Source organism: Falco biarmicus, chromosome 1, assembly GCF_023638135.1.
Source record: "Falco biarmicus isolate bFalBia1 chromosome 1, bFalBia1.pri, whole genome shotgun sequence".
NCBI classification, from domain to species: Eukaryota; Metazoa; Chordata; class Aves; order Falconiformes; family Falconidae; genus Falco; species Falco biarmicus.
The window spans coordinates 74,860,317-74,883,223 of NC_079288.1; the positions used below are offsets into that span (position 1 = coordinate 74,860,317).

Consider the following 22,907-nt stretch of genomic DNA (forward strand, 5'->3'; position numbering starts at 1 on the left):
GGCTGAAAGAATGTTGAAAATCTGTTTTTGCTGATTATAAGGACACATTAAAAATAGTGTACAAAGAAGGAGTCTGATTATAATACCAAAATGTTTGCAGAATATAACTGGACTTTAAAAATGATTCCCAAAAACTTCATTAGAATATAACTCTTAACATTTTTAGTCACCAACAAGTTGCTTGCAAAATTACTTGCAAGGTGTGAATCAGCACCTGAAAATTAAATGTAGTAATCTTTTAGCATGAAATTAGTACAACTCACTCTATTCTGTTTCTTCTGCTATGAAATGAAAAACCATCCTGTTTTGTTTTGATGAGCGCTCTGAAGCAGAAATGGCACTCTAATGAAGAGGCTCCTGTGTTGTCTCAGTTTGGTGATGAATGAATAATTCTGTAAATGTTGGAGCCTGAGATGTTTAGATACAGTTCAGTGTTTAAAAAAAAAATGTGCAAAAGCAACAAGGCTTTGGGGAGAGTTCTTTAGCTTTACAGAGTCAGCAGAGATTTAGTGAGGCAGAGAACAGCTTTTCCAGGGACCGTGAAGGATAGGGCTTGCCTACCACCCGTGATCAGGGCACCCAGCAGGGATGCAGTAGTGAGCAGCTTGAGGCTGGCTCTTGAGTAGTAACTTCTGCAGCACCGCAGCTGGGCTGGGAAGAAACACCTTTGGGTGCCAAGTTTAAACTGGCTCATTTCTACCTGATAAATTCTAGATGCATTTCCAAAACTATGGCTGGCAAAGAGTCCAGATCTGCGATGGTATTGCATAATGTCACACTTGTTACAGGGATCTGTTGGAAATCCTGCCACAGCACCTGGAAACCTCAGCACTCACAGTGATGCTGGACCTCATAGGTAGAGTTTAAAAACTGTAAAAAATTGGCAGTAAAATAGCACCACCTGCCTTGAAATTCACACCATTTACTGTTACTGGTAATGGGCCAGCTGCAATCCGGGATGTTTTCAGCATACATGTTCTGAAAATGATTTGAAAGCTACTCTAGGGGCATTGGAGGTGGATCTTGGAGTAGAAGACATCAGGAGAGCAAAGTTACCCACACTTATTTGGTGGTTGAAGGGAAATGAGTTTTAGCAATTGGCTTGCTGGTTACAAGAAGGTGGCTTTCATGAGCCACCTTAAAGACTATAAATTTAGATACTCAGAAAAAAAAGAGGAGACTGGTATAAAAAACCTTTCAATGTAACTACTTATCAGTAGAAGCTTTTGGACCTGATTAATTCTAAAAGAAATTAATACCGAGATACATTTTAGTACAGAGTGATACTCATTTTGAGTATAGTTTACAGAGCTTTCAGAACAGCTAGGGTCTGGTGATTCTAGACAGAGGTTTGCAAAGGACCATAGGAAGTCAAATGTATACGTCCCCCTGAATTTCTCTCCTGTTCCTTGCCTGTCAAGCAGCCATCCTTCCAGAACTGTCCACCTTGTTGCACAGGCAAGGTTGCCTGTAGGATATCAGGTGCAAAACAGGTAAGGATGATTCTTAGACATTGTTTTGGAGTTCATAAAATCTACCTGTAAGGCAGCATAGATCATATCATCATATACTTCTGTGTTATAAAGTATCTTATTATGAAGCATGCTAGGAACACAAGCAATTTTCTTGCCATTGCACATCCTTTGTAATCTCCCCTCTCCTAATGTAGATTTGCAAGCAAGTGGATCTTTGGATCTCTGTTCAGCATGTGAGTAGCTGGGGAAGGAGTTTGATTCATGGAACTATTGGGCAGAGGACTCCTGTGATGTTAGACCAGTAGTGGGGGTTTGGAGCCCTCCTCCCCACCCCAGGGAATGTGGAGAAATCCAGATTAGGTATGAGCCAAGTTTCAGCTATCTGGAGTAAGGTAGTGGAATAATGAAAGCAGGTAGGGAGGGGAATTCACAAAATAGGGCAGTGAATAACTTTGAATCAGCAATCAAGAAAAATCATCTGGATGTTAGCATTATCTGCAGAAATGAGGGAGGAAAAGCCTAAGTATCAGAGGGATCAGAGGAGTTTGTGGGTTATTAAAAAAACCTACTGCTTGTAAGCCATATAATGACAATGCAGTATTTTCCCTTTTAATGACTACAGTAATGCTTTTAAATTATTTGCCTCTTAAGTTAAAGCTGCATATTAATTTCAGAAATGTGCAAGCCTTTCTTCTGACTAAATCCTTTTTCTTTCCCCCAATGGATCAAGGCTATTCATGCAAATACACATTTCACTGTGGATTATATCTTGTTGGAGAAATATAAAACTGTTATTTGTAAAAGGTCTGCTGTATTTAAGGCAGATGACTACATTAGTCTTTATGAAATAGTCTAAAATGTACATGTATGTCAAAGCTTCTAAAATGGAGATGACAACATTAATCTTCCTAATCATTTTAGAGCAATAAAAATCCAGTGGGATAATATAAGTCATTGAGTTCCCACAAAGTTCTGCTCCTGCTTTCTTCCTTCCTTTTCTTCTGTCCTCAGGAGATAACCAGACTATAACTACCAAAATATGAGCAGCCTCGTTCTCTTTCTTGGCAGAGCTGTAAAAGAGCATGTCTTTTAACTGGAAAATAAGAGACTGAACGAGGGAGCAGGACCAAAATGTGTTGTGTAAGTGATGAAAAAAGAGAAGGAGTGAGGTTAGAGCAGGCAGACATCATGTGCAAGCATAAACCACACCACCATGAAGCTACTCTGTGAGCAGAGGAGTAGTGAGGCCTCAGATGAATGATGTCTCCTGAGTTCCATTAACAGGGGTCGACCCGGTTCCCTTCTTTTCCCCTTCTAGCAGTGCGAACAGTGCATTCTGTGGGTGGCTGAGCCAGTGTCTGCCTCATCAGCTGTACAGACACCGTGGCTGACTTGTAGTTGTCTGCTTTCAAATGCAATGCTAACAGCAAGGATCTGCTTATCTTCCTGGAGGTCTGTATCCAACTCACTGGGATCAACAGGAGCTGAGCTGTCTCCCATATTCCTGTCTCACTGCTGAATGTGGGAGAACTAATTTATATGTTGTGAGGGGAGAACAGTAGACTGGACCAACACAATCTGTAAACCTGTTTTGCTCAGGAAGCTGAAAGTCTAGTAATGGGGAGAAGGTGGAGCCATTCCAGCTCCCCGCCCAGGTCCTGTAACTAACATGGTCCTCTTGAGGTAAGAACAGAAGGGAGAAAAATGCCTAGTATTTAACCGATGTGATCCTTCTTTAATAATGCTCACCAGACAGCAGAGGAGAAATGGCTATTTAAATGGTTGAGGAAATGGTCTTTGGAAGGAGATTGTTACTCACTTGCTAGAGAGCACTAGGAATGGAGAGTAACAGGGGTAGAAACAGGAAGAAAAAAACCCTGCTGCTGTAATCAGGCAGTTTACCATCCAAGCTGTAGGACAGTAAGACAGGAATTTGACATGAGTTGTCTATTAGTTCCATGCCAGGTAGACCCCTGGTCTGTGACTGTAGCAGTGATGCAGTATAAATAAAAACACTTGTTGTTGTTGTAGTAGTAGTAGTAGTAGTAGTGTGATTAAACAGAATATTTTTATGAATAACAACATTGGTTATAAACACTTTCAGTTGGAGAGTTTATGTGTTTCTTTTGGAGAATACTGTTACAAGGAGGAAACTTGCATTTTTGATGCAGCTGCAGGTCGTTGTAAATCAATAATGGAATTCAGCTGGCACCCCAGTTTGCCAGAGAACAGAATATTCTTAATGTCTTAAGGGTCAAATAACTTAGACAAAATGTCACAGCAACATCTGTTGGTGACATACAAAGTCTGCTCATCTAGTGTGTTCAGTCATACATTAAAACTCCCATGGTTATAAAAGTAGCATTACAACAGGTATAATAAGAAGTGTAGATTTAAGAATCAGTCTTAGAAAGATGGATTAGAGTTGATACTTTTCATGTGATAAAAGAGCGAGTCCATTCCTGATTTATAAAAGGAGGTAGGTAATTTTTCACAAAGTTCCTCATGGGGCCCACATGGACAGGAGAGAGATTAAAACCAAAGTTGCAGCAGGAACAAATTACTGCAAATCCAGTGATTTAGATAAAGTTGTAAGGGCTGACAAGGACATCCATGATTTAGTTTTGTTTATCTGTGGGTTTTGTATGTCTCTAAGCATTATAAGCTGTGTTTATTGGAAAGGAAGAGACAGCCATGACTACTGTATTTGCTGGCTTATGGTAGAGGCTCCATCTCAAATGGTTGCTGGCTGCCAAAAGCTGGAGTGTTTGTGGTGTGTCTGTTTAAAACCAAAACTTTTCTTAAATCTCCTGTCTGTTACAAAGGATACTTGGGTCACTGGACCTTTGATACAACTCAGTTTACCAATTGTGTTATTTTAGGGTGGCATGCAGGTATTTTGTTTTACCTGTACATCTTGGGTAGTTTCAAGTGAATCTGAACAGGCCTGTTTTTTATTGATGGTCTGTGAAACCAGACATAAGAGCAGATAAAGATGTAATCCCAAACTGGATGATAACTCACAGAAGATCCGTATGTTGCTTTACTTAGAAGGAAGTGACACATGGGAAAAGCCTAAAACCTTTTGCTTGCAGTTATATTTACTGAATTGGAATAGCAAATTTGAGATTTATTCTCAAACTTTGCTACATGCTAGTAGTTAATATTTTGCTACATTTAAACAGGTATTTAAATGTCTTCTGGCAATGTACATCTAAATTAGTCTCATGGCTATTCAGTACTGTAATAAATTAGTGGTTTATGAAAATAACTGTTTTTTCATTTTGCCAAATATTTTTGTGTTGACATGAAGTTTCTACAGAATTCAATTCAATTCTGCGTATTGAATTCAAAAGCATTGAGACAAACAGCAATGCACTCCATATGTTTACTGTCACTCAGAATACTAGCTAGCATTAACAGGAGATGCCTGACTTGGTCTGTCCAGCGCAGTATTGTGTCTCCCACAGTGGTCAAAGAAGATGCTGTTTAAGCAGAGCGTAGACAAAGCTTTGTGTTAAAGACACTGGGTTTAATATGCTTAATCATCAGTGAAGTGAAGGTGAACATGTCCCTGGGAAACAGATGACAATAATACTCATGCAGCTTATTTTTAAGTTTTTAAAGGCATAAGCCTACACTACTACCTGTGACCATTTCTCTCTTCTGCCTCCTCTTGCCTGGGGCTGTCTCTATCCTGTAAATCACACAATAGCATTTTGATCCTTTAAAATGTCTTCTCGAAGTTCACTAATGCTAATTCAGTCTTTACGATAACAGCTGCTTTCTTTGCACAGTGCTGGAAGTACTACAGTGGAAAAAGAATTAGTAGTTCCCTTTGTAGTTGAGTTCTTGAGTGTCTTCAGTTAATTTAAAGGCCTAACTGGTTTTCAAGGCAGTACTGACTGATTTTGTTCAGACCTTTGAACCGCTTTCAAATGTTTTACCTTCACTTAGAGGAGATGAATAAAAACTGGTAGTGTAAATGGAAGGGTTTCCTAGCTCTTTTCCCCTTGATTGGAACCATCCGCTTTTTTAGCTATTTATAAAGGCAGTGTCCCGACATTTGAAAGCTGAGCATCTAGGACCTTCTGATCCAAGGGAATTAAAAAGAAATCTGGGAAAAGTCTAAAAGTTGCTACAACTGTAACTCCTCAGATGGTTTTAAGCATGAAGTGAAAATAAAACCTCCTTAGAGAGAGAAGCAGCCAGTCACAGAGGGATATGAGTCACTGCAATGGGGAGAGGAATGACTGCTGTACTTCTCAGTGCCAATAATGCAGGGGTTTAAAATGTAAAATGAATAGAATTGAACATCACACATTGAAAGACCTTTGAGTTTTCCAATCTCCCTGCTAATGCAGAATTTATTTCCACATTAATTATGTATAAAATTGTGATTTTTACTGTACTGAAAAAATGTTAATGGAAGAAAATTGAAGATCTGTTGAGCAGCAGGAAAATGTGTTTTTCCAGGAAGACCGAGTGTTGTCTACTCAAAACTATGCATGTATAGCATAGCATTTTCTTAGCATTTCTTGACTTGTTGGTAATTTTAAGTATCTGTCAGAGTTTCCTAGTGACATTCAAATCTCTGGTCCTAGTACCAGGGAGGAAAGAAAAAGAAAGAGTTGTCTGTATTTTTCTTGCTTTGTACTTGGTAATTTTGGTAATTGCATTTTTTACTTCCTTGTTCCTCTAGAAATATAGCAAGCTCCCTTGTGCAGAAAAGACAGATTGCTTTCTTTTTACTTGACTGCACCTATATTTTTGACTTGTGTGCCCTACAGTAATGCCGAGGATTCCAAGGACAGGAAAAATAAAGAAAATTGTGCACTGACCTAATTCACACCGATAAACCAGATGCTTAAAAATCTGAGAAGAGTGTGGTGATAGATGTCTGGTTGTTCTCATCTTTATCTGGATTTTTCTTTATTGGTGCTCTAATAAACACTGAGGGAAGTGTAATTTAAGCATGAGGCATTGACTTTAACATACCATAGACATGCATTATTCTAAGTTTACATTTCTTACTGGTGTCTTTAAATACATCACATTCATTTTAACAAGAGTTTAGAATGTCCTTTAATAATAAATGGGCAGTGGCACAAGAACAAAACTCAGCAGCTTTAATTCTGGGTTCTGAGGTCTGAATTTGTTAACTCATTTCTGATTGTAAGGCCTGTGTGAAAAAATAAATCTCATGCTGTTTCCAAGGGTTTAAAATATTTTGACCTCTCCTCTCCCAGGTGAGAAACTGGATATCAGAGTAAATGAATGTTATTAATTGACTCAATGCCCAGAGGTGGTCAGTGTTCACCCCTTAAAAATATGATCCTTCTTGTTAAGCAGAGTCATGTAGGGCCCATTAAAATGTGATAGAAGTGCTAGCTGCCTCTGAAGATCTTGGCCCAGAGCTGGAGTTCCTCATGCTGCCAGACTGGGAGCTAACAGAGTGTGGAGCGTTGCGCATTTGCCAAAGGGATGGAGAGGGGTTCTCTGGGGGGTCGGAGAAACTGGTTCATTTGTGTGACCTATCCCTCACAACATTGAAATGCCACTACTTGGTCTTTTCACCTACTGGGTGAAGTTAAAATTTTGTAACTTCAAACCATAAATAGAGTCCAGGCGTTTTAACCATGACTAGTCAGTGTCTCTGGCTTTCTTGACCATCCTGTCAAGATGATCCAAAAGAACGTATACTGAATGAAAAATGTGAAGGTCATTTATTTATAAGCAGTACTAAGCAAAGCTGTGGATAAGAGAAAAATTGACTTTTAGGAGAACTAAATCAACTTATTCACTTAATGAAAATAACAATTTTAAGTGACCTGCTGTGTAAAGGATTGTTTTTAGAGTTAGCATCCTACTGGGTTGTAGAGCCTTGCTGCAGGGGTATATGTAATGTAATGGTTTCTCTGCAGTCATTCCAAGATGATGAGCGTTTTAAACATCTCTTAAAAAGCCAGCCCCTGGGGTATGTTCATAAGATTGTGACAAAAGTATCATCAGCATATACAAAATCCATAAAACAGGGTTGGTGGAGATACACCACCTCCAATAGGGGATATCTCTTTGTACTACTTCTTGGAGGAGGTGTGAGATGGAAAGCTTTTATTATTCACAGTGGAAAGATATCTCAGTAAGTCATCAATGTGCAATAATATAATACTAAATGGTCTGTTTTTCTGGGGAGATAAGGTCGTTTGTTTGCTTACATTTGCCAGGTAAGTTCACTCCCATGTCTCCAGTGTTGACAAATAGAAAGTCTTGAACCACGCTGGGTAATTCTTTCTAATATTAGTCATCCTGACAAAGTGAATTCTTGTCTATATGCTAGTAAAAATGAGGTAATGTGAAGAGTAATAGCTATTCCTTTCAAATGTTTGCCTTTTCTTGCTTTACCAGACTTACCTATGGTTTTGCATCTTATTACTTCTCTATCCAATCTATCTCCAGCAACTAAGTCTGCTGTATTGTTGGGCTGCAAAAGTAGCCAAGTCAAATAATGTTCAGAACTGTTTTGCAATTAAACCCTTTTTTTTTTCAGGTTACACAGGGGTTTGACTGCACTGGACCCTAGGTTGTATTAAAATACATATGAAATAATATAAGGAGAGATCTGGTAGGGTGCTAAATAATTTCTACTCTTGTTGCAGTTTCTGAGACCAGTTGCAGGGATGAGTCAGATCATACCCAGAGCAGAATGATATTATTGGCAGAAGAATAATTAATATGTAGCCCATGTATGTGTCCTGTTTGTGTCACACATTTTCATTTCTGTGAAACAAGTCTGTTGTAAGTGCACACGTAGTGCCAAGTGCCTGGCCTGAAATACATGTCCTCTCTTTGTAGCATTTCAGACTTTCCTTGGGAAAGATGACGTGTCTCAGGAAGTAGAAGAAGTTTTGGCAGAGTCTCGAGTCCAAAGAAACACCAAGTTAGTGTCAATACTTCAGCTGCTGAGAACCCGTGCCGCGCGATGGCAGATCATTACGGTGGTCGTCACCATGGGCTGCTACCAGCTCTGTGGGCTAAATGCTGTAAGTGTCCTTCTTCAGTTCATGGCATCTCCTGGGTTGCTTCTTTCTTTCTTCTCAATACAAGATTTCTGTTATACCGTTCAGCAACCTCTATGACTTTCATTTTTGGCTGTTTCTTACTTGTAGTGATTTTGTTAGGCCAGCATGTGGGAAGGTCCATGGAGATCTGTATCATTTATTGGGGTTTTTTTTAACAAAAAAAAGAAAAAGGGAGGGAAGCTATGTTGTGTTAACTTGGAAGGAATACATGAAAAGGTAGCGCAGAGCAGCAAAGAGTGTGCAGCTTCTGCTTCTGATACTCCGATTCTTTGTTTCTGGTCAGTTAAGATCTGGTCTGCTATGCCCCTTGCTTGTTCATGTTTGTTAGGTAAACTTGGTCTTTTAAGAAGACGTTTCTGCTTAAATCAAATGGATTAATTCAGTTCTGTACTTGTAGAAGTCAGTAAAAGTTCCTGCAAGTGATTTTAAGAGGTTGCACTGGATGTTTGATTTTTGCTGTTCTTTTATACAATTTGAGGCGTAAGCTGTGTTTTCAATATGCCTTTCTCAGAAAGTGGAGCAAAAGAGGAAAAAAGACGCAGAACAGTTAATAGTGGGAAATCCTGTTGACTATTAATATGTCTGAGGCTAATGGATATCAAAGTCATCATTTCCATCTGTCTGAACCTATTGCATCAGCTAGAAGAGGGTCACAGGGCAATTTAGGTTGGAAGAGATCTTTGGAGGTCATCTGGTCCAAACTCCTGCTCAGAGGAGGACTGACTTCAGGGTTGGCTCAGGCTACTGAGGGCTTTGTGCCGTTGAGTTTTAAACATGTCCAAGGGTAAAGAGTCCACAGCCTCCCTGGGCAACCAGTGCCAGGTGTTTTCACCACTGTGGAAAGATTTTTCTTTATATCCAGTCAGAATTTTCTTTGCTGCAGCTTGTGACATCTGGCTTAGGTGCTTTATATTGCACAGCACGAATGTTCTCATGAAGCACCTCAAAGCAAAACGGGTTTTCATCATGGTTCAAAGGTGTACAATGCTTATGTATATGAAAGGCAGTATTACCACTGCTGAAAGGACCTCTCACTCTGGCTTTGTGCTTTATAGCATGCTTCACCTAGTTTTTTCTTCCCAAGGGCTAATCAGTGATAATAAATGTAAATGCTTGTGATACCTAAACCAACTAGTTCAGGCTTATCTCAGGTATCGCTATAACTTTAAAACTCCCAATACAAAGTAGTTCATTCAAGACCATTTGAAAGATTAATGCAATTAGAACTCTGGTATCAAAAAGTTTTTGACAAAATCCTAGGAAGGAAAGATTTGTATAGGATTTGTATAGGTGGTGTTTTCTAATTGTAGAATTTCAGTGCTAATGACAGGCTATTTTGTTCCTTATTGTGGATACTTATTTTAAGAAAAGAAATGAAATTTTCTTGTCATCCAATCTTTCTAAGATTTACCAATGTATAAGTGAAATAAAATGACACTTAGACGGTTCAAATAATAAAGCACATTGCTTAACAATAAAAACAAAAAATGGCACAGCTAAATTTTCAGGGGAAATAGAAGTTTAATGGAGGAGACTTCATAGATGACAGAAATTGTCCAGTATTCCATGGCAGAAAAAAGCCACACTCTCATAGCTTAAATGGAGGCAGAGGAGGACAGTGAGACATGACCAGTCCAGAATGGATGCCAGAGTTCTTGTACAGTGTTATTGTGTGCCCACTTTCTGAAAATATGCCTCAGAAGAACTTTGTCAGGAAACCTGTGTATCGAGTTGATTGTTTCAAGCCTTACCTTTTTTTTATTGTTTGTTACTCCTCCCATGCAGTGCCAATAAACATGAAGAAAATATATTCACACAAAATTTGCATTCTGAAATTGATTATTTAAATAGTTAATAATAATAGTTAATTGTAAAAATAATCAAATTATAAGAGAGGTGAAGAGAAATAGCTGGACCACTTGAGTAAGAGACCAGGTTTCAATTCTTTGTCTCTTTTGCATGGCTCTCCTGGCTGATACTGTTCAAGTCACCTGAAGCTGAGAGATTAGTGGACAGGTACAAGTGTGACAGATACTGCTGAACCTGGGTCTTGGTCTGCCTGATTGCATCTGAACTAACCTGCTGGGTGTGAGGCAGCATCAGCAAGGTTTAACTGGCTGTGAACGCTTCCTTCTAACTCATAGCTCCCACCAATTGCTTTGTCTGTAGTGCTCTATTAGTCAGTCTGGTCTTTTCCACAGCTACCATCTGCGCTGGGCATATGGGAAAGTTGGACTTCTTGCAGGCAAGAGTCTCAGGTCACTCTCTGGGGAAATTACCAACTGGCAGACTTCTGTAATCATCCTGCTGGTATCTGAGAAAACTTGCTTCCTTTTAAGGCTTTTACTTTGCAATAAAAATTCTTTTTGCTTAAAAACAGTACATTTGTTGGTTTCCACATGGAACATAAATGATGGTGAAGCCCTGATCGTATTAGTGTATTCAATTATAACAAAATGCCAGGCAGTCTGACCTAAATTTACATAAATAAATTAATCTGTATTAGTCTCTTTTCATCTGATAAAATTCATGATACATATCATCCATAATAAATTTATTAATCTTGCACTATTGTATCTCAGTTAGAAGACACAAAACTACAGTGAAATTCTCTTTGGTGATCTTTATCCTTTTTCATATCAAGAAATGTACTATACTGCGTATCACTTTAAGGAAATAATTCCCAAAGTGGGATCCCTGGGCATCTGTTGCATCTGTCCTTAAAGCAGAGGGCAAGAAACCATGCTGGGGTCAGGTGTCTGTACAGCAATGCATGTTTTAAGTATGCAAATAATCTGCCATGGCACACTTGGTATGGAGAAGACTGGGCATTGGGTAGTGTAGGAAGGGGAGAGTATACAGTGTGCAACACCGTATATGTCTGTGTTGTTGCCCATCTTTTTTGTTTGTTGCTTTCTTTTCCTGCTGAATAGTTGAATTGCTTAGGAAGAAATGTATGTAGGGAGCTGGATGAAAAATAAAAGGAATAGAAATCTGAATGAATGCTAGAGGTATCAATGGTGTGAGAAAGTTTGGGAATACCACTGATAACATATACCACATGCCACTTTAAACTAAGAGATTATAGCTTATGATAAGCAAAGAAAGCACATTTCATACAGATAATGGCAATCTACAGACAAGAATGCTAAATTGTTCCCTCCAGACTCACAGAGATCGTACTACAGAGATGCAGCTGTTCCTTAATGACAGCTGTTTAACTGACCAAAGTGGCAAAGTTTTACTTCAGCCTATGAAGCAGCAGCAACCGACCATAGGTGCAGGAAATTAGATGTCCCAGTGTTGATTTGGACTCGACAGCAGTTGTTTCTGGGTTTTTGGACCTTCTGCCCTATTTTCCACAGCTCCTTCATTCCAAAACTTTTAGCCCAATCATTAGCAAATTTTGTTAGTTAATGAAATCACTAGCTAAACAAAAAAAAACATGTCAGAAAAACAACTGGTGAAAGTAAAACAGTCATCATTAGCCTAGGAAATTTGTCCCAGTAATATTCTAGAGCAATGTCTTTCGCTGTTTAATGATACACAGGTTGAAAAACATTCACTTTTATTGTTTTGAAATGTGTACTTCTTGTTAATTTTTACACTAATTTATTTTTGTGCTGCTACAGAGACTAATAAGTCACTACATGCTGTCTTTGCTCTGCCAGTTTTTTAATCCATCTGTATTACTACCCCTCTTCCCATCAATGGCTAGTCATGCTCTTCTGTAAAACCACTTGCAAAATGTCTTGTGTTCTAGTTGTCATGCTTTTGCAAATTGCATTCAGGAGTTGTCTCTTTGCCCTCTTCTCTTTCAAGGGCTGTATACTTGCAATATTGCTATCCTTCTCAGAAACTCTGCCTGCTATGCAAAACTGATACCAGGAACAAAATGCCTAAACTACAGGGTCTCTGACTTTTATTGCATGAAGTTTTCAATCTTGTAACTTGCCGTATGGAGAAAAAATTTACTTTTGTCACAGTTTTGTCTTACTTTGTTTTCCTTATGTACTGACTAGGTATATGGGATGTCAATAGTTTGTCAGAGTACTGGGTCCAAAAAAAATTATTAGTGAGCATAAACACCGCAGAGGGAATTGGGAGCTGATCCTTGGTTTTGCTTTAGTCTGTGCTCTGTATCAGCAGGCCAATGAAGTGCACAGTTAGCACCAGTGCATGCTACATGAAGGCAGATTACTTCATATGGAGGTTTGCTGCTGTCACTTATTGTCACTGCATCTGGTGAGAAATGATGTGCCATCAGTAGGCATAGAAGTCTACAGTCAGATTCTCTTTATCTGTAAGGTGATCTGGTGACTTTAGTCCTTGGTATTTTATTTTACTTTTTTTTTAAATGTAAGGTGAGTTGGATTTTCTTCTTTGGTCTGGGAGAAGCAGCTTTGCTGAAGGGCCAGTTGAGAATATAGAATTACTTTTTTTTTTTTTTTTTTTTTTTTTTTGCAAAGCTCCTGAATTAGTATCTTGAACAGATGTAGCATACGTATAATATGCTGATAGGCAACGGGGTTTTCCTCATGTGATCAAAACACTTCCATTCATCAGACAAGCGTTTTCTTAGCAGTGCTTGCCCTGTTAGGGCTTGTCACACGGACAGCATATGGTAAAATATATTGCTGCTACTTTTATGTTTAGTGTCACCATTAACTCTGGCTTTCAGGGTTTTTTTATTTTATTTATTTTTATTTTATTTTATTTTATTCTGATAATCTGTTGTTTCAATGGTTTTTCATATTCTCTGGTAAATATGTTATCTTTTTGTTCTCCAAGGCAGTCTCTTCTTGTTGCACGCTTTTGGCCACCAAAATCTTTGGCTAGTTCTTTGCTGTCACCTTGAGTCCAACTGAAATATTATATGGTTTTCAGATTTTATTTGTGATGTGAATGGGGCTCTGATACTTACCAGATTTCTTATTTTGGAGTATTACCACCATATATTCTCATCTGTATATTGTCACCACTGGGTATGGTTTTATTGACCAAACATGAATGGCTTCCTCTAAGCTAGTAACCCTATGCCCCTGTGTTGCTGTGTCAGCTCCTATCTATCTAGCCTATGATTCATTTCATCCTAAAAGCAGCTTTTTACTTTTCACCGAGCAACTCTCACTCTAAAAGTGTCTTTTCTTTGTGTTGATAATGGTGATTATTTCTGGGGACCTACAGCCTGTCAGCCTGACGTCGGTGCTGAGAAATGTCATGGAGCAGACCAGCCTGAGTGCCATCACACAGCACATGCAAGCCAACCAGGGGATCAGATCCAGCCAGTGTGAGTTTATGAAAGGCAGGTCCTGTTTGACAAATGTGATCTCCAATGGCAAGAAGACCCACTTAGTGGATGAGGAAAGGGTTGTGGATGTTGTCTACCTGGGCTTTAGTAAAGCCTTTGACACAGCATTGTCTCCCATCGCATTGTCCTGGAGAAACTGGTGCTCATGTCTTGGATGGGTGGACTCTTTGCTGGGTCAAAAGCTGGCTGGATGGCCAGGCCTGGAGTGAATGGAGTTACATCCACTTGGTGGCTGGTCACAGATGTTGTTCCCCAGGGCTCAGTACTGGGGCCAGTTCTCTTTAATATCTTCATCAATGATCTGGACGAGAGGGTCGAGTGCACCCTCACTAAGCTTGCAGACACCACCAAGTTGAGTGGGAGTGCTGATCTGCTTGAGGGCAGGAGGCTCTCTAGAGGGACCTGGACAGAATGGAGCGATGGCCCGAGGCCAAGTGTGTGCGCTTCAACAAGGCTCAGTGCCGGGGCCTGCGCTGGGGTCACACCAACCCCACGCAGCGCTGCAGGCTGGGGGCAGAGCGGCTGCCAAGCTGCCCAGCAGAAAAGGGCCTGGGGCAGAAAACGGCCATCTGCATACGAGCCGGCAGCGTGCCCAGGTGGCCAGGAAGGCCAAGGGCATCCTGGCTTGTATCCAAAACCGTGTGCCCAGCAGGACCAGGGCAGCGACCATCTCCCTGTACTTGGCACTGGTGAGGCTGCGCCTCGACTACGGTGTTCACCTGTGGGCCCCTCAGGACGAGGAAGACACAGAGGTGCTGGAGCGTGTCCAGGGGAGGGCAACGGAGCTGCTGATGGGTCCGGAGCACAATTCTTACGAGAAGCGGCTGAGGGGACTGGGGTTGTTTAGCCTGGAGAGGAGGAGGCTTGTGGGGGTATCTTACTGCTCTCCACAACTACCTGACAGGAGGTTGTAGCAAGGTGAGTGTCGGTCTCTTGTCTCAAGCAACAAGCAACAGGATGAGAGGAAATGGCCTCAGGTTGCACAGGGGGAGGTTTAGATTGGAAATTAGGAAAATTTTCTTCACTGAAAGGGTTGTCAAGCATTGGAACATGCTGCCCAGGGAGGTGGTGGAGTCACCATCCCTGGAAGTGTTTAAAAAACATGTAGATGAGGTGCTTAGGGACATGGTTTCGTGGTGGACTTGGCAGTCCTGGGTTAACAGTTGGACTTGATGATCTCAAAAGTCTTTTTCAACATAAATGATTCTATGATTAGGGTGATGTCTTGACTGCAGTGAGGTTAAGGTGAGAAATCTCACACCTTCTGACCAAAATCGAACCGTTTTTGCATTGCCTCTCACCATCTCTTTCCTGTTCTCTCTTCTGTTGTTACATGCCATCAAAGTATTCTGTAAAGCCACTCAAACCTGCTTTTTAAGCAGTGTGGCTCAGCCATACCAAACCTATTTGTATCCTCCTGTTCAAGCTTAAAGTGCATTTCTTTGATTTACACCTAAAGTGAATTAAGCTAAATTGAGTTAATGCTACTTGTAATTCTGCCTGGATCTGCAAGCAGAAGTACAGCAGTGTTGTGACTAATACACCTGAAGTTTGCACCTTCCCTTCATTTGTTGCCCTGACCAACCCTTGGTCTTTTGGGAGTGCTCAGTGTTTTAACAAGCCTGTTCTCTGGCAGATCAAACGCTTGAAGTGAATACTGATATGTGGTAGTTCAAAACATAATGATTAATAACTCATTTTCTTCTCTCTGGTACAGATCTGGTACTACACAAACAGCATCTTTAGTGAAGCTGGAATCAATCATGAAACAATCCCCTATGTTACTCTAAGTACTGGTGCTGTTGAGACTGTGGCTGCTGTTCTTTCTGTAAGTGTGGTTATAAAAATCCATTAACATGCTTGCTATTTAAATTTGTGATTTTGTTTCCTTATACAGGTTAAAATATAAACAGAATAGTATATTGACAGTTGTGTGTAATGGTTGATAAAACAATTGAAAATATTATTTCTAGGTTTAATCGTAAACCCAGTTTCATGGCTTGGGATTTTATTTTTTTTTTTGGAAGACGATCTTTAGTTTTAGTTGCATAAAAGGAGCATAAAAAGTTGACATATCCTAGGGCGCTTTGTATGAATGTAGTGGAAGAAGGCAGGAACAGTAAGACCTGAACTATATTAAGTGATAACTCATTAATTATTTCACCTGGTAGAATAACTTTACTTGGTAGAAGTTTATTCACATCTTGATCTTCATGTGCCTGCTGGAAAGCGGGCAGTGTTGTTGGAGAAGGCTCAGGCATAGTACAGCTAGGTGTGTTCAGTGTGGATTGCAAAAACAGCCATATGTCTTACTGGGCATGTTCTAATGACATGTTTTTTATAGCAGTTTACAGGCAGTGAGGAAAATTCTTCAGCCGTTTCAAAATATGGGAGTAAAAGTTTGTAGCCTGCCTTGGTGGAAGCATAGCCAGCATGCTAGAACAACGTTTTCCCATGTTATGTAAAATTCTGCTGTCTCATTCAACAAGGGCAAGCAGGCATCCTTTCATAATATGTGAGCTCCTTGGTAGGTTGTGTACCTTTGCTATGTACTGAAAGTAAAGGAAGATGTTAATAGAAAACATTATCCACACAAACTTTTTTCTTTCCTATTTCAGAATGGAAAATTTGACTAGGAAAAAAAATGAGCAAACTAAACCTGAAAGTTTTAGTAGGTGAATACAGGATTGATTGCTAACAGAAAGACATTTCTGTTTGCATGGCAATAAATAAGAAACAATGGGAGGGGTCTTTGGAATGGAAAGTTGCAAACAAGCTAATATTCTTTTCTTTCTTTGTTACAATTTTTCCTTGTCTTCATATATTCTATACCAAGTGTATTTGCACAATACTGGACACACTAGACAAGCATTTTTAAATGTCAGAAGAATGAGTTCAGCAAAAAAATCCTTTCCAGTGGCAGAGCAACTGCTTACGACCTATAAAATGTTAAACTAAATCCAGCTATCGAGTATATTTTCTTATACATAAGGACTGTAAGGTCACAAAGATCTTCTTCTGATCTTTGTGAATGTACAAATCTATTTATGGGCAAACCATCTTTTTTTTTAATTAAAGGGACATTCTTCTCAATATGTGGAAATAGTGAAGTATGAAAGTCCCTGCCTCTTACAGTTTTTTCTTTCTGATACTGCAAAAATGCTTCTTTGTTTAAGACATATGTAAAAATAATAACGATAATCCTGCCAGTGATTTAAGTGAAGAATGCACCTCATTTTTACGGAAATGGATGAAAATTCATGGAAGTGATTCCATGATATTAAAGCTGTTCTATTAATAGAGTCTGACATCTTTTCAGTTCCTTCTTTGCTATCAGTTTCTTGGGCTTATTCAGAGCATACTGTTCACACATAATGAGGTGGATGTGTCTGCCTGGGTTCCTGGTATGTGTAGTAACTTTTTTTGTGCCTAAGAGGAGTGTTTTTAATAATTTTTCTGTTTATGCTACTCGGTCTGAAAATGCTGATACATTGACATTTCTGCTCCCTTCAAATTTGCACTTTCAGTTCAAGAGAAAAGTTGCTTTGTAGCCTTAATTTTATTTCAGTAATCTTCATAAATGTTTCATTGCTGCTGTTTAAAAGAACAACATGAATTTCGTTTTTCAAATGACAGTTTTGCAGCTTTTCATTTCTACAAGCAGTTTCCTCTAAATTTTTTTCATGTCTAGAACTAAGGGTGGATATTTCCTCCCACTCCCAACCTCTCAGCTGCTCTTTTTCCTTTTTTTTTATTTAAAAAAAAAAAGATCTATTTGACAGCATTAAATATTAAGTCAGGTGCATATGTCTTACATGCTATCCAGAGGGAAGAAGGGAAGAGGCAGGAGAAAGCAAGGGGAGACCTCAATTTTCCTGATATTTTTTTATATGTTGTGCTTGCTAGCAGAAACCAGGTTTTACTAACAATAATTTCCAGGATTTCAATAGATACTCCTATCAGTAACAGAGGCAGATTTTTTGTTCTCGTAAATGAAATAGCTATTGGAGAAGTCCACAATGAAATCATGTACCATCTCTTATCATTATGCATGTGTTAGGTGGTCATGAGACTCTGAGCCTCAGTAAGAATACTTAGGTATTGATGAACTCCATTGATGAGCCCTATATGAATGCCGAAGGAGAAGACTGAAATAAATTTCAGAGAGAAGCAAAACAATATTTAGGAGAAAATATCATTCAAACTGTGAAAAAAATTGAATTTTGAAAGTCTCCCTTTATGTTTCCTGGGAGCATAATAGTAAAAATGTTGATGTGGTCCCTGAGAAAAGGTGAATAGCATCACATCCTTCTTACAGCCTTTTATTGCCTCAGATCAATTTGTATGCCTGCTAGCAGCATGCTTTGCCTACAGCTTCATCCCTCTTCCTCTCAAGCAAAAGCCACATAAACAAGACATTGAAAAATTAAACAAATGCATCATCTTTTCCTTTCATTCATACAATTTGGCCATAACTCCTGCTTACACCATCACTTCCTAGATTACTTAATGAAATACCTGTATTGTAGCATTGTGTACTTGGTGCCCTGGCTTCTCTCTGGGAAGAATGCTGTAAATTTTCTGTGTGTTTTTTTGGTTAATTGTAGACTTCTCCACCCATTGTGCTGAACACAGATTCAGCTTAGAGGATTGACTGGACAAGCTAATTTCAGTTTGCTTCTGATAAAGTTTGATATACTCTGGAATGAAATACTAAATAGATTTCCTTCTCATACGTGTATCGCAGCAGTAAATTATCTAACCCGATGCCATGCTTTTAATCAGGATGAATATACCTAAATAATTCCCTGGCAAATATGTGTTTATTACAAGTCTGTTCTATAAATCCTGCAGTAAGGGGACTCCACAAACTTAGTTTTCTTTAAGATTGGCTACTGTGGCTTCTTCATAATTTTTAGTAATTGACGTTAATTTAATTTAATTGTTGTCTTACTCAGTGGACAGAAAGAACAATGTTGCCAGTGCCTGCCTTTGACAAGGCAACAGGCTGAACGGAAAGGGAGAAGTAAATGTGTGAAAAGATTCCTCCCCCCCTCCATGACACCAGCATAGAATAAAAGGGGATGTTATTCAAATTAAGCGTCCCACATCCAATTTTGCCATCTGTGGCACCACATTTGGTCTTTATATAATGTTCACAGAAACAGACTAACTATGACTATATTGAGAAGATTATGCCATAAAGCATATCCCATAAGGTGATGCATCAAGGTGTTACTAATGTGTGTTCCAGAGCCTGTGACAAAGCAAAGCAAGGGATTCATTCACCCCTTCCCACTGGCAGGCAGGTTCAGCCACCCCCAGGAGAGCAGGGCTGCAGCACAGGTAACGGTTACTTGGGAAGACAGATGCCATAATGCTGAATGCCCCCCCTTCCTTCTTCCCCCAGTTTATATGCTCAGCATGATGCCATATGGTATGGAATATCCCTTTGGCTAGTTTGTCACCTGTCCTGACTGTGTCCCATCCCAGTTTCCCATGCCCCTCCAGCCCTCTCGCTGGCAGGTCCTGAAAAACTGAAGAGGCCTTGACTTAGCAACAACCAGAAAGAAACATCAGTGTGCCATCAACATGGTTCTCACACCAAATCCGAAAGGCAGCACTGCACCAGCTACTAAGAAGAAAATTAATTCTATCTCAGCTAAAACCAGGATAGTTTTATAACATGAATCTGACACAAGACAAAACTTAATGCTTTTAACAAATAAATCATCAACAGAAGGAGCTTTGCTTAAAAATATCTACAATTTACTGAAGGGACATAATAGGAATAAGGTAATGGATTTTGTTATGCTGCCTTAAGGGCTGTTCCCAGGCACTGATGAGGCAAAAGCAGCTGGCTAAAACGAATCCCTGCATGGGCTACATTTTGGTCATGCTCATCCAGCAGGCATTGAGTATGAGACCCTCTTTAGTGAATGGAAAATTTCACTGCCAAGTGAAGCTGCTTGAGGATGCTTTACTGCAAAATACTTCAGACTGTGCATAGAAACTTAGCAATCAATTCCACCTTTTGCTGATAGTAATCCCTAGCCTGTTACCTGCAGAAGATGTGTAGGAACTTACCCTGTCATGGCATTAACACAGATAAAGACAAACTGATGTGAGAGTGAGGGTAGGCAAAGATTTGTTTAGAGCTTGTACTTATGTGGTCAAACTTGGTGCTATGCCTCTAAATTCCAGTATAGGTACTTAAATTAAATAACCTATTTCTTTGTTTTACAACTGTAAAATTAATACAGTAGACAAGTAGATATACATAAAAATATGAATAAAAAATATTTATAACTCTGTCTCCTGTTCCTCTCCTTTTCCTGCATACAAAATAATACACATTGTGTCATAAATAGACCTGACAGTGATATAAATGTGATTATCCATTTTAAGCCTGCTGCATAAAATGGAAATAACACGGAGTTAGCTTGCTGTATTAAGTCTGAATCTCAACATACTGTCTTACTCAGGCCTGTATCCAAAAAACATGGGAAAAAAAGTGTGGCTACTCTTGACATTAACATATAGATCAAACCTCTTTACAGAGCTGAGACATCAAGAAAATCTAACAGGGTTTTCTTAGTATAATTTAGAACCAGGAAATAAGAAGAGAACAGTATTTAGTGACCTGTTTGGATTGTAGAACTCGTTTACACATTAATTTTATTCAGAGAAGCTTTTCTGATCTTTATTAATGTGCTCTGCTTTCATTATGTCAGCTCCAGTATCTGCATCTGACTCAAGTGAAAAGTTGACATTTGCTTTTTTAACTTCATTCGTGTTTTCTGCCAGATAAAAGTAAGTTGTGTGAACTGTTAACTTAGTTTGCATATCAGTTGCCTTATTATCACCAAACGTTTCTGTGTAAAGGGAATTTTGGTTGCAATATTTTTTTACACGTTTTCAGTAATTTTAGCTGTGTTAATTACCATGACTGTGGGTACAGGCTTCTACAAATGCATGTTTATAATCACACATAAACAAGTACCAGCCTACACAATTTGGCAAATAACTCAGTGTGCTATCACAGAAAACAGTTGTAAGATTCTTTTTTTGACTGTACTTGAGCATATACTGAATTTCTTGTTATTTCATTTACTCTACCATATAGTATATTTTGACGACTTACAGGTCTTCAGTAGGTAGCAGTTACCAGCACATAGCAGTGGAGCATTTAGAACTATAAATACTTGAAAACTGGTGAATCATCTTCCATTTCTTATTAGTCATAAGCATCTTAGTGGGTTTTGCAAGTTAACAAGTTCTGTATTTGTATAATCGTAACTAAAAATTAATTAGTTGTCCATTTATAACCTGAAACCCAGCATTTTTTTCACCAGGAAAGCTTGCTGTTATAGCAGACATGTTAGAACTTTCTTTTCAAGTATTTGCTGAAACTTCAGAGTTTACCTGAGCTTTTTTTTCCATGAAGAAAAGGGGAACAAATAATTCAGCAGAGAAATTTGAGGTACCGTTGTGTTGTCATAGATTTTCTTAAGAAATCCTCAAAAATAAATTTTAGTTAGAAATACTGTAGACCTGAACAGCTTGATGGACTGGCTGTTGAAGCGTCTGTGTGCTTAAACAATTCAAAAAACCTTTTTGGCCTTTGTGAAAGATAGTGCCGCCTGAGATGCTTTTCTCTTGTGGACAGCCTCCCAGTTGAACAGCTTTGATTAGCCAGTGGGCCTGGGCCCTGGGCCCTGGGTTGCTTCTGTATTGCCTCGTGACCAGCAAGGCCACAGACCCATGTCTTTCCAAACGCACACACTGCCTTTCACGAGACTCGCAGACCGCAGGTGTGGAGCGTGGTTTTGGTTGTTGTGCTTGGCTTTTCATGAGCTTTATTCTGTGTAGTATCCCATTTCAGCAGAGGCTGCTGTGCTTCATTTGAATCTCTGCCATAAGCAGATGTCTTTTGTTGGGTTGGAACTGGTGATGCAAAAGGTAGGTCACGCATTTGAACAAAATAGAGGTGTTCTTAGCTTAAAAATGGAAGGAGGCATTAATCTTCTCATAATTATGCAAGTTAATCATGTCTAATTGAGAAGTCTTCTGAGTCTGTATTTCCTAGATTTATTAGTGTTGTCAGTGTACTTCATATCATCTTTGGAAATGGTAATAGGGTTCCCAGAAATTCTGGTACATCATAGTGTCCCTGTGGATAAGGATAAAATTCCTGCATATTTTTTCTAGTGAATGAAGTTGATCCATTCCATAAATCACAAGGAATGCCACCAAGAATTGTAACTGGAAATTCTTTCAGGCAGAAACTGCAAGAAGTGCCCAGAAGCTGAAGCATTCAAGTTCTTCATTGCTACTGTATTACAAATGCTTCAGGAGCCTGGCATCATCTCAGAGAAAAGAATAACTGCACATGGATTTGCTTTATTTCTTCCCAAAATGTCTGAGTAAGAAAGAATTTAAATGTACAAGAAACTACTCATCTATAAAAACAGATATGGAGCCCACAGACCTTCTGTAACTGTATCTTTGTTAGGCTGGTCTCAGTTAAAACTGAGTGCCTCATCAGCTCACCTAGATTTGCCAAAGTATGTTGTCCTGTTTTCAGTTGGGGTGGAATTAATTGTCTTCTTAGGAGGTAGTGCAGGGCTGTGTTTTGGCTTTGATGTGAGACTTTTCAGTTCCTCAGGCCTTGCTAGCAAAAAGGCTGGAGGGCACAAGGAGCTGGGAGGGGACACAGCCAGGACAGCTGACCTGAACTAGCTAAAGGGGTATTCCATACCATGGGACGGCATACACGGTATATATAGCTGGGGGGCTGGCTGGGGCAGGCAGATCGTTGCTCTGGGACTGGCTGGGCATTGGTCAACGTATGGTGAGCAGTTGTGTTGTGCACCACATTTTTCTTTCTCCTTTTACCTCTGGATTTTTTTCTTTCCCTTCCCCTTTTAATTATAATTGGTATTGTCATCATTGTTAGTGTTGTTCTTTCATTTTCATTCTGTTTCAATTATTAAACTGTTCTTATCTCAACCCTCAAGTTTTACACTCCTTTCCGAT

At 39.4% G+C, this 22,907-nt stretch overlaps 1 protein-coding gene across 3 annotated transcripts in view; it reads left to right on the forward strand.

The window, feature by feature from the left end:
* Positions 1-22,907, forward strand: part of SLC2A9 (solute carrier family 2 member 9) — a 105,546-nt gene that overhangs the window by 37,781 nt on the left and 44,858 nt on the right. For all 3 annotated transcript variants that reach the window (XM_056350561.1, XM_056350546.1, XM_056350553.1), the window contains 2 exons: positions 8,331-8,518; positions 15,586-15,696. In XM_056350561.1, the coding sequence (XP_056206536.1) occupies positions 8,331-8,518; positions 15,586-15,696 (299 nt within the window). The remainder of the gene's footprint in view (positions 1-8,330; positions 8,519-15,585; positions 15,697-22,907) is intronic.